At 45.7% G+C, this 12,843-nt stretch overlaps 1 protein-coding gene across 2 annotated transcripts in view; it reads right to left on the bottom strand.

Annotated features, from left to right (window-relative positions):
* Dpy19l1 (dpy-19 like C-mannosyltransferase 1) overlaps positions 1-9,635 on the bottom strand; it is a 96,969-nt gene extending 87,334 nt beyond the window's left edge. For both annotated transcript variants that reach the window (XM_028872564.2, XM_028872565.2), the window contains exon 1: positions 9,344-9,635. In XM_028872564.2, coding sequence (XP_028728397.1) covers positions 9,344-9,635 — 292 coding nt within the window. The remainder of the gene's footprint in view (positions 1-9,343) is intronic.
* Positions 9,636-12,843: the final 3,208 nt, after the last annotated feature.

Here is a 12,843-nt window from a genome sequence, read left to right as displayed (position 1 = left end):
GTTACTTCCTTCTCATTGCAAAACACAACGCATTTTACTGTTTTAAGAATAAATAAATAAAGTATACAACCAAATAATGTGCTTCTGAGCACACAGAGGGGAATCATAAAACCTGGATGAATCAGTAGGGAAAGTGTGGAACCCAGGTCTCTTCAATACAGGAAGAGACACAAAGACAAGCATGGTGTGAGAAATACACACACACACACACACACACACACCTAAATATATAAATACAACCTTCTAGGTCCACAGAAAGTTACTTGTATGATATGATGGTAAGCACTGACACAAGACCTGGAGAATCCAAATGCTTCTGAGCTGAAAGCTTCCTCCCTCAAGACTAGCTTTCATGGTATCAAAGGCACCATGCAAGCTTCCAAGAGAGGAAAGCAACCAATAGTCATATTCAGCTATGATGCCTCTGAACGAAAACAATGACCAGCGTGGCACAACAGCGATACCTAGAGGGCAATAGTGGCACAGATGTCTCAGTGGTAAACAACAGCTAACTGGACGTCAGCCCCTCTCAACAAGAGGAAGAAGCCATCTGGAACTAGAAACCCAGCCAACTTCCCAAGGCTAGCAAAGTCGTGGATCTGGAAGGAGAACCTACAACCATCGTTTACTATATCAGCATAATCCCTAACTATATTCTAACTAGTTATTCTTACACCCAAAGGTAAAAGTAGTCCTCACCCCTCATCAAAGAAATGTTTCCTTGCAACAGATGGAAACCATTACAGAAAATCACAACTAATCAAATGCAGATTATCAAGTGACCATGTGGCTGGTGCCCAGAGCCAAGTGAAACATACATCTACAACACAAGTCCTTCACCTAAGGCTCACGGATCACAGGGGAGGAGGAAGCAGAAAGACTGTGAGTCTTTAGTAGTTTTTAACAAGCTTATTTTCTGATAAGCCACTCTAATGTTACGATAATGAAACCCCTTCCAATTGCAAACTGCCCCGGGTATCACAAGATCTAGCTTATCTTTTAACTTAAATGATTCAGAAATCATGACACTTATTAACTATCTTACTTAATAGCACTGCCAAACAACCAACTATGATTTTTTAAATTCAGAATTTATTCATTTTTAAAAAATTAATTATGAAGTCAAAATGAAAATGGGGGCACATGAAGAGACCTGAGGGTACAGAACCAGAATGATTCTCAGAATGAGCGGAAAGAGAAACTTCTGTCCTCTCTAAAGAATTGACAGGACTCAGGACATGTGAGGTTCTCTTCCCACGGATGTGCATTTGACTGTTGTATAAGCCTTCAGATCTGAACCCTTACAATTTGTTCAACATGACTAACAAATAATTAGTTTCAAGCCCAAAGCACATGCAGGGAACTCAAGAATGATGTCCCTATGGGTAAAATCCTCAACAGTAACATTTAAGTTATACATACTTAGGACATTTCTGTAGATATTAAAGATGGGTGAGGAATGGAAAAGCAAGGTCTTCCAAAAACAGCATTTAACTCGTAAAACAACGGAGCCCAACGAGGCTTGTGTAAGCATGTTAACAAAGCCAGAGCCACGATTACTATGAAGAGTGGGAATGAGGGCGGGGCAGTCACATAACTGGGCAGATGTGAATTGTTATAAAATCCTGGCTGGTATATCCCATCTCCTACCGTGAACTCTCCAGCCCAGGGGCTGGGCTACACTTCCCCAGCTGCTCTCCTTATATAACCCAGCCATTTTATTATGAGCCCCTATTTTATTTACCTTTTGGCCTCTTGCCCTCTTGGCCACTGCTCCTGGTCCCCTTCTCTCTCTCTCTTTCCTCCCTCTTCTCAAATAGCCAGGTCTAGTGTGTTGGTCAGGTCCACCGTGGACTCTCCCAGACGCCTCTGCCTCTGCCTGTATTCTCCCTCACAACTATAATAAAAAACCTCAACCTCTTAGGAGCAGCCACGTCCTCCTTCTATGTCTTTTTTCATTCAGTCATGATAATGCTGAGAAAATAAAAAGTATTTTTAAAGCACGTTCCACAACTGTTGTATACTGATGTAGCTCAAAATTAATTCTACTTTAAAAATATACTCTTACTAAATGACTCTTGATTGCATTATAAAAGATCACCCACAGAGGAGTGATTTCTTCATGGGATTAAAGGTGGGGATCTTGAAATGGATGTAATTGTTACTAGTTTTGATTACTAGTAAGAGATGGAATGAAGGACTAAAGAAAACTAACAAATTCTTTCTTAGAAATGTCCTAATGGTAAATTATAGCTAGTGGCAAAAGATGAGCCCCCAACATAGATTTATAACCAAATATGTAAATAGTAAGCTTTGTAGTCTATGAAATGCAAATGTCATTAATTAAACTTACAAGAGACATTAATACACCTTTACATGCATTAAGGATTAATACAATCTAGCAGGATAAGGCTTTAAATGACTAGACTTTAGCAAGAGCTAAGAGTGTGTGTGTGTGTGTGTGTGTGTAATTAAAATTCCATCTACTTCCAGTATTGATGTCCTACTATTGGCAAAAAAATAAATCACAAATAAATAACACAGCCTTATACTGACAAGAACTGGAATAAGCTGACTGTATGCAGTTTCTGTGCTCACGAGCGCTTTATTCCCAGAGACTTTCCTATTTAGAGCACCTTTTTAATAATAACGCATATTTAGGTGATTATAAATATTCTTAAGAATTAACCAGAAGCCTAGTTTAGAAAGTAGGAAAATGGTTTCAAAACCCCAAATTTCTGACTTTTTCTCTGGCTTTGATGGGATTCTGGTAATTAACATAGCACACAGTCACAGCTGCTTGCTTGGCTGGGTCCAAGCTCTTGCCTGAGATCAGCACGGGGACAACGCTCCCTGGACTTGGCCCTTCAGCTTCTCTACGGTCACAGACCACCCTCTACCCTGCCTGCTTCCCAGTCTTCATCCCGGTATCTGTCAATCAGATCCCTTTTCCCTCCTTCTGAAGAAAGAAACAAGGGAGGTGGTGATGTATTGTGTACCCTAATAAACTTGCCTGAGGATCAGCAGCTAGCCAGCCACTAGATTAGACATAGAGGTCGGGCAGTGGTAGCACACACCTTTAACCCCACCACTTGAGATCTCATGCCTTTGCTTGGGAAGCACATGCCTTTAATCCCAGGAGGTAATACGTCAGGGTAGAGAAAGGTATATAAGGCATGAGGAAACAGGAACTCACTCTCTTTAGGCTGAGGATTTTGTAGAGGTAAGAACTAGTAGCTGGCTGTTCTGCTTCTCTGATCTTTCAGCTTTCACCCTGATATCTGGCTCTGGGTTTTTTATCAAAAGACCATCTAAGATTCAAACAACAGGAGAAACACATGTTACTAGGAAACTGCTGCAGTTTCTCAGAACTAGCTGCTGCTGCGAGGCTCCAACTGTCCTCTTGCTACAGGCTCACTGGATGAAACACTGCATAGCAACTAAGAACATGAAGTCAGAAGACATGGGCCTTGGGTTCAAATCCTAACCTTAAAAATTCCAGGGGTGACCTTGCATAAGTTAAGTTACTAAGCTCTGATGTACCTCAGATCCCCCTTCGTAAATACAATAGTTATGATGCCATGGTCAGACCCCAGTCTACTGTTAAATGAGTGCATCTGCAGCATTGCGTACAAAACAGGGCAGGGCAAGAGACCCCTCCCCCAGCGTAAGATGCTATTTGTGGAATAGGAAGTCACTTACCCTGATGCTGAAAACCACCTGTTTGCTGAAAACTTACCATTTTCTATTCCACTCACAACTGTTCTTTTGTCCTACCATCAACCTGACATTTCAAACTGGATACCCACAAACACCTCACAAGTCGTGTGTTCAGATACAATCCTTGACCTTCTCCATCAAACCTGCCCTGGTCCTCATCTGTATAGTCTCCTTGTCTTCTCCAGGAAGACCTCCCTGCTTCCCCTCACACCAAGGCCAATTCACCCCAGTTTTTACCACAAAAAAAAAAAAAAAAAAAAAAAAAAAAAATCCAGCTGAAATCTACTCCCTCCTGCCATCTCCGCAGCCAATGACTCTTGTGGGCCCTGGACAAGACCCACCTTGGGGGTAGGGCCTGCTTTGTTTTCCAAGCACAGATTTCTCAGAATTAAAATGTAAGCATGGGCCTGTCTTGCTCAACACTCCTCAGGGGCTTCCCACTGCAACAGAAATAAACTCACTCCTATTCCACATCTGGTCCGCAGGCCAAACCGTTCCCCCCTCATAGGGTGAGACCTGCTCCTTCCTCCCCGTGCCCTTGGCTGCATCAAGAACCCATCCTCTCTTCCTCCACACAACTCTCACAGGCTCAGCTGAGACAGATGCCACCGCTTCTCCACCCTCTGGCGAAGGTCAACTACAAGGCCGCCTCCCAAAGCCTTCTTGGCTTTACTAAAGTGGATATTCCCCCGCTTTGGGATCTCCTTTCTTCATTTTGCTTCATGTTCCCCAACACAGAAACCCTTTCCTTTCCTCCAATGCACTTACTACAAGGTGTAACTAACTAGTCACTTATTCTTACTTCCAGAATGCCAACTCCACAGCGGTAGGCAGTAAAGGTTTCTTGTCCATCTTCTTCCCAGGATGCACCTGGCACAGCAGGCATTCAAATCGGGGAATACAAAGGAACCAGATGTACTATTTTGCATGTATTATCTCACTTAGTTGTGTACTCTAACCAAAGCATCTACCATCCCCATCTTAAAGATAAGGAAATAATGGGAGGCGTTGGAGGAGAGTAGGAACAGGCTTCCAATGCAGGTCAGCTTCCACCACCTCACCCCCTGCTTGTCCACCCCAGTTCCCAGTACCCAGACTCAACTCTGCCTTCACGGGCTTCCTCCATGTCCTGGCTAGTCCCAGGCTCTCATAAGCCATGTTGGGTATGCATGTTCAATAGGAATATTTCTCACTTCCACCCCTGAACCAGAGCCCTCTCCCATGACCACAGCTTTCTTCCTTCTTTTGATAAAGGTCAAGATACAGGTGACTCTGAGGCTGTAGCTGTATCAGCAGTGGCAACTGACAGATCCAGTTCTGAAGACACTATAGAGATTAAGAGAAACTGTAGCAATTGGATAGTTCATGTGACCATGTCAAGGAAGTGGGTGGAGCAGAGTAGAAGGCTGAGTGGGTTAAGGTGCCTACCGCCGGGCCTGCCAACCTGAGCTCTGGCCCAGGTACCCACTCAGTAGGAAAGAAATAATTACTGAAAGTTTTCCTCTAACATACAAACACTGTGGCACATGTACATGCACAAGCACATGCATATGTATGTGCCTACACACACACACACACACACACACACACACACACACACAGAGTAAATAAATGAAAAAAAAATCAAATAAAAGTAGGGATATACATTTACAGTTTCTGTAGGCTGCAGCCATGAAGGAATTCCATTTCCCAAAGTTGCCAATCTGCTTCTAGAAAGCTCAGTGGTTGTGCAGGCCTTAGCTGGCATGCATGAAGCCCTGGACTCAATCCCCAGCATTTAAAATCCACTTCCTCCAGTGTGCTTCCCCACTGCCATATTCCCAGGCCTAGACACACAATTAAGTGGTCTAATGTGTGGTTCATGGGATGTTTCAAGTTTTCTGATACTGCCAGTGTGTAGCTCAGGTTAAGAACCTCTGTTCTAAGCTGGGCGGTAGTGGTGCACACCTTTAATCCCAGCACTCGGGAGGCAGAACCAGGCAGGTCTCTGTGAGTCGGAGGCCAGCCTGGTCTACAGAGCGAGATCCAGGACAGGCACCAAAGCTACACAGAGACCCTGTCTCCAAAAACAAACAACCAAAAACAAAAACAACAACAACAACAAAAAAAAAAAAACCACAAAAGAGTCACTGTTCTAATCCAGCTCTCTCATCTTACACAGGCCCAAACCAATGTCAAAAAGCTAAATATGTGGCTCAGAAACCGAAGGAGTTTGAAGCAGGCATGGAAAGAAAGGCAGGAGACAGTAAGGAAGTCCTTGTTCAGTTCTCTTGCTATCATAAAATATCCTGACAAACAGCAGCACAGGGGAGGGAGAGGTCCACGTGACTTCAGATCCCAGGCTACAGCCCATTACTACAGAGCAGTCAACTCAAGAAGGGAAAGTGCCACGCTCATAGTCGGGAGAAGAGAGAGAACAAACACACAGATTCATCTTTGCTTGCTTGTTCTCACCAGCTGTCTCCGCTCTTAGACTGTTCAGGATACCTGCCTAGGCATGGAATGGTACAGCCCACAACTGGCTGGGTCTTCTTACCTCAGTCAACAGCCAAGATAATCCTCTACTGGCCAACCAGATCTAGATAATTCCTAACACTCTCTTCCCAGGTAATTCTAAAGCAGTGTCAAATTGACAGCTGGGATCAACCAGCACAAAGGGAAAGGGGTGGGGGCTTACTGAAAGGCAGTACTGACTGGTCTTTGCTAATTAGTGTCCACTCTCCACCTCTCTGCCTTGACCCCAGGCTACAGTTGCTTCAGCAGATCTGACAGTGGAAGGCACTACAAGCTGGAGTGTGGAAAGACTGTGTAGCTCCTCTCCGGTGCCCTTGGCTCTCTCGGCACCGCTGAGCACACACACCTCCTGACAAAGCCTTGGTTCTCCAAGCCTCACCTCACACCGATGAATACATTCCCACTGTTCAGTGTACCTCAATGGCTTAACAGACTTTGTAGGTTTCTCAAACCTATTAATGGCTCTGAAAACAACTCAATTACTAATGCTTCCTGCCTGAACATGGAAATCTATGCAGACACATCTATGTACTAGGGTGCACTCTCCAAGGTGGGAGCACTTTAGAAGCAATGTATATTATTTACTGTGGTCAGGAAAGTTTGAAAAATAGTTTCAAGTTCTCCCTCCCCCACTGCCTCCCGTAGCTGGGAGCAACCAGATTGAAACTCCCAGAAATAAACATTTCAAGACCTCTTTGTCACCAGTGAATAAGTAGTAACATCAATATATAAAAGAAAAGCATACATTCATACTAAAAGGTCACCACTGCTCAACAGTGGAGAGGACAACCTTGTTAAGTGGTTTATCAGTGCCCAGCACACATGAAGAAAAACTAACCAGTTCTAACGTGTGCCACTATCATGGAGCTTCAAGTGAAGAATATTTATTCTTTTTTTTTTTTTTTTTTTTTTTTTTTTGGTTTTTTCGAGACAGGGTTTCTCTGTGTAGCTTTGTGCCTTTCCTGGAACTCACTTGGTAGCCCAGGCTGGCCTCGAACTCACAGAGATCCGCCTGGCTCTGCCTCCCAAGTGCTGGGATTAAAGGCGTGTGCCACCACCGCCCGGCCTATTTATTCTTAAAGAGTAATAAAGCTACTTCGTCATAGCCCAATATGATATTTATTCTTAAACAGGAATAAAGCTACTTTGTCATAGCCCAATATGTAGCTGATAAAGCCGAGCAACTGCAGTTAATTCAAGCAACAAGTGATATGCAATGCCTCTCAACACGGAAGACAAAGGAGCCATTTTAAAGTTCCACACTGAAATACAAAGTCCACCCACTCTGGGAAGGTAAAGTCAAATGAAGCAGCTTGTGAAGACACAGAAATGGCTGGAATCCCTCTGCCCGATGACAGCCTTCCTGATGCTTTGGCAACATGGTTCAAGAAAGGAATCACTACTACTTGAGCAGTAGTCTTGAGGGTACAGGGCCAGAACTGAACCAAGCACACCAGGTCGTTCTCTCCAGGTGCTGTGTGGCCTCACTGCAGATGTTCAACCAAGAGGACAAAGACTGTGGTATCCCTCCAAACTCCACATGCCTGGTGACCTCTGTCCAGGGAAAACCTAAGACTGTGGTTCATCATGCTTCCACTTACAATGTCAAAAGAGCAAATCAAGAGAAATGCTATACTGCACAAACTATTTCTGCAAGGGCATTACTAAATCCAAATGAAAGCCATTCAATGTAAGAAAACCCAAAGGAAACTCACTGTAAAATATGAAAAAAAGCAGTATCATTTAAAATCTATTATTGTCTCACTTAAAATCTATTATTGTCTCTCCTTGAAATAAAAACAATCCATCCACTACTTCACTTCAATTGTTGTTTATCCTAGCCATTCATGAAAGCTGGAGATCTATTCTGTCATGGGATTGGAAATCAGGATTATGCACTTGCTTTTATAATAGGAACTGATGCTGCTAAGTGATTTAGACACAAACCTGCATCGCCCACCGAATTTTTAGTTTTGCTCCTCAGGACATCCCTGAGTAAGTAGGGCATGGGCTATCCACGTAACAGAGAAGGCCCTCAAAGTGAGACATAAACCAAACTCAAGCTCTGTGCACTAGCTCTGAATGCCTTCAACCTCATCCACTGTACCACGCTGCCTCCCCAAGGTGAATTTAACCTGTACACCAGCCAGGTTCTCAAGCTAGCTACTGAAGGGAGGCATGACGAAAATAATGAATTTGCCTAATCCTGGCCCAACTATAAAAAGAGAAAATATCTTTGTAACAGTGCCAGCCTTCTTGCACCCACAAACACAAAATCATGCCTCGCTTTCAGTGACTAAGAGGTTATCCCCACAGGATGACTGATTTTGCTGTATGGTCCATCTAACTCCAAATTCCAAGGCTCGAAGCACCCCCAAACACTTAAAGATCAACTAAGGAACAGTGAAAAGATAGTAACAAAATATCACCAGGAACTAAATAATTCAATAGGCAAAGCCTACTGTGGCAAAAGCATTATAGGATCTTAATGAGAGACTTGGAAAAAATTAGGCCTGCTAATCCAAACTTCTATAAACTTGCCCTATCGGACGAAGTCAATCAGAAAACGAACCCAGAATGCGGTCCACACGTGAAGGCTTCAACTTTATTTCTTTTAGACAGTTACAACCCATCCATTTGGTGCATGGACAGAAGGAAGAGAGACGCCAGCAGGGAGCATCCAAAACACAACACAACCTGGAAAGTGACAGAACCACGAAGTGCCATCCTCAGTGTTTGTGGCCAAGAAGGAAAAAAGCACGCTAAAATTTAATTATAAGTTTGGCAACTTTCTAAGACAAGAACCTGAGTGTTTCGAGCTACAGGAATCGCTCCCATCCCTAAACAAGTCATCCTCCGAGATAGCGGCCACGCCAGAGGCAAAGAGTGCATGGACTGTCGCTGCAGGCTTTAGCCCGGTCTCCTCCGCGCGGACCAGCCCGCCCGCCGCCAGCCCAGCAGCTCATGATCTCCGGGCCATGTTTTTAAAAGCCCGGGCGGACAGCGGGGCGGAGGGTGAGCGGAGCTGGGCCCCCGGAAGGAGCGGGAGGAGCAGGGAGGAGGCAGGAGCGTCCCGGGAAAAGTCGGAGAGGGCTGCTAACTGGCTCACCTAGCAGCAGCGTGCTCCAGGTCCGGCCGCGCCCGCGCCGCAGGCCCAGCGCCCAGCGCAGCCCGGCCGCCAGGCGGCCCGCGAGGCCGTCCGGGGCGGGCGCAGCGGTCTCCGCGCGGGGCCCCTTCCTGCCCGCCGCGCCTCTGCGCCCCGGCGACGGCGGCGCGCGCTCCGGCCCCGGCTCCCCGGCGCCCACCTCGGATGCCCCGCTCACTGGCGGCGGTGATGCGCGGGCCGGCCGGGGCGGCCTGGAAGCCGCGTCCCGGTGTTTGCTCCGCGCCTGCAGGACCATCTTAGCATAGTCGCGCCCGCTAGCTGCGCGCGCCCGGACAGGAGCCGGGATCCGCGGACTGGCGGTCGCTCACTCCGGCCGGCGAGGGCGGGCCGGGAGGCGGGGACAGCGCGGGCCGGGCGGCCGCTGCCTACTGCTGGGCGGCCGGGAGGCGGCGCCGGACTCGCGCGCCTCCGCCGTTGCCGCTCTCGGGTTGCCACGGCGACAGCGGAACGCCGCGGGCCGGGGGCGGGGACAACCTGCGAGCGGCGCGGCCCCGCCCCTCCAGCGCGCGCGCCCAGGCGCGTGCGGGCCGGCAAGCGCGCACGCGCGGGCTGCAAGCGGGGCGGGACCAGCGGCCGGGGGAGCGGCGTGGACGACCTCCCGGAAGCGGCCGTGCGCCCTCGGGGGCAAGCGGTCGGGCTCTGAGACTGCGTGGCTCTGGGTCGCGCGTGGAGGGAACCGGGTGGCCACGCAAGGTCTCTGGGCGTGAGCTCCGGAGTTCTGTGCGTTAGGCTTGTGCGTGAAACTAACGGGGTAAAGTGTGGCCTCGCTGTTCCAAGCAGCAAGCTTTCTGGTTCACGGAGGACCGGGCCGGACTGAGTATTGAAATAGTGTCCGATGGGTTGGAGCGGAGTGTGAACTGAAAAGCCTAGATAGGAACCCCAACTAAAGGCATAAATGAAAAGGAGCTGTCAGCAAGGGTTATCAACATGTTACTTTTCCCTGCTGCATCCTATCTTCCTTACTAGAAAGTATGGAAACTGCTAAGATGCAAGACTTGAAAACGAATCTCCTCATAGCCAAGTGTAGGGGTAAATGAAGAAACCCAGGGAAAGTTTAAAGGAAAAAAGGAAAGAAAAGACCGAATATACCCCCAAGTTAATCTTCCTTGCCTCCACCCCAGCGCTCTTTGCACAAAGCCTTGGAGAAATGCAGAGGAGAGACTGATTTTTTGGCTCCTACCCAAGTGAGCTTGTTCCAAGAAGTCTGGATTTTGGAAATCAAGTCACATGGTTCCGGTTTTCTCCATTGTAATTACAGGAGTTTCAGGTGGCTGTGACTTCTCTTGCTCACGACTTTATTAATATCAGAATTCATTAACTCAGGCAAAAAGAATGGATTTTGTGCAAGGACTTAGCGCTGTATTACACTTCGTAAGTTTCCTGAGTTTGAATATTAAAATATGTATTGAAACAAGGAACAACTGTTTAAGACACTTCTGTAAAACATGATTGACAGTGCCGTACAGAAGGCTTGTGTTGTGAAACAAGATATCCGGTCAATCTGGTGTAATTTCTGGGGTTGAAAATGAGTTTATCACCACCACATTAAAAGAAACTTTACCCAGTGTCCGCCAAAGACAACAATAAAGTCATCATTAGCATAATTTGTTAATTAGGAAACACATGGAGATATGGTATTGGATTGCTTGTCTCTCGGTTAAGGACTGCCTCTCAACCAGTTTCTCCAATGGAGTGTCACTGGGTTTATCAGCTACTCCAGGGCAGGCCTCATACCCAGGAGTAGTTGGTCAACAGAAAACAAACTCTATGGTTATGTTTTTATGAAATTTTTGTTTCAAAATGTTTTGGCTTTTTTTTTTTTTTGTCATACTGGTCTTTTGTTCTAATTTCCATTTTTGTGCTTTTGTTTTAAGGGAGTAGGGGAAGAAAATTAGGTGGGTAGGTAGGTTCTGGAAGGGGTGATCAAAATATATTGTAAGAAAACCAAATAAAATGTATACAAAAAGAAAAAAGTGTCTGTGTTCTTGCTTCCTAAGAATACTGGGCTCTGTAAGGGAACTTGCAGGGAAGAAAAAAACAAACAAAAACCAACTTCCCTTTAGCTGGTACCAGTCTATCAGATGACTTTCTTGTTGAGTAAATGAGTGAATGAGTGCAGGATACAGCATAATCGAACAATCATCCATAACAAGATGGCCCTAGCTCTTGTACCTTCTCCACATGGTTTGAGTTTCTGGAAGAAACCAAATCTTTTTCCTACTCCTCTTGAACTGCATCAAGGACCCGAACTCAGAACTTGGCTGAAAATTTGCTCCACTGATTTGAAGGGGGGACTATGTAGGTCTGGGGCAGATCTTAGTTCCTCTTCTGTGATGAGCAACCCTGAACAAAGGCAGTATGTGAGCAATTGGGGGTTTTGCTTGGCTTTGGTTTTGGTTTTGGTTTAAACATTTTAACAGGCACTGTGGTACATACTTGCAATGTGGTACATACTTTGGGGTGAGGTGAAGCAAATGAATCTCAGGTTTGGAGCCACCCTGTGCTGCATAGCAATGCTCTGTCAAAAAAAAAAAAAAAAAAAAAATTGCAAAGTGATCGTTCTAGAACTGGGTCAAAGTTCCTGCTTCTGTGCCTGGCATGACTCTCCTATTCATGCCCTTCACTTTTTGAACTCAGTTGTCCCTTCCTGTGATAAGGAGAATAAAAATACCTATCTGACAAGTTTGTCAGGTTTTCAAAACTTGAATGAAAGAAAGGAAGGAAGGAAGGAAGGAAAGGAAGGAAGGAAGGAAGGAAAAGGAAGAAGGGGTAGAGTTTCTAGCAATTATATGTTGCTCTCTGAAGGTTCAAAGGGACTTGGGCAAAGCAGTTGTTAAGTGTCCAGAGCCCTGGATAATGATAAGGAAGAGGAGAATGCTTTGCCTGACCAGAGACTTCAGCTGACAGTCCAGGATATGCTGAGGCAAGGGATTAAGGGCTGCCCTAGACTTCAATGGTCCTCAATTCTTTGGCTGTCAAGCTTCTCAGATCTGAACTGTGGCTCCCTTACTGTACAAGATAGTGTCCATTTCATGAATCATTAAGCCTAGACAAAATATCAGACCACTCCTGCTGCCCTGCCCCCCCCAAGGGAGGATGTTTCACACAGGGAAGGTAATACACTGAACATGGCGTCTTCAGAGATATGCCAGCCTCTATTTAATCTTCATAAAATCCAGAAAAGCCAGAATACAGTTCATTCATCTCAGTATCCTTAAACCAGTGCCTGCTGCAAGGTGGTGGCTATTTAAAGAACAGCAACCCCCCCCCAAAAAAAAAAACTCAAACTGAAAGCTACATTCTATTAATATAAAATAATATGTGCATGATCCTATGAATCAATACAAGGTTATAATGAATTTAAATTAAGCATTCATATTGCAGTTCTTTACTATGCTTCCCTTCTATGCTTTAATGACATACCAGAAAGACAATTCCTACTG

Source organism: Peromyscus leucopus, chromosome 7, assembly GCF_004664715.2.
Source record: "Peromyscus leucopus breed LL Stock chromosome 7, UCI_PerLeu_2.1, whole genome shotgun sequence".
In the NCBI taxonomy this organism is placed as follows: domain Eukaryota; kingdom Metazoa; phylum Chordata; class Mammalia; order Rodentia; family Cricetidae; genus Peromyscus; species Peromyscus leucopus.
The sequence above is the reverse complement of the archived record's forward strand: the minus strand, read 5'-3'. Positions and strand labels throughout refer to the sequence as shown.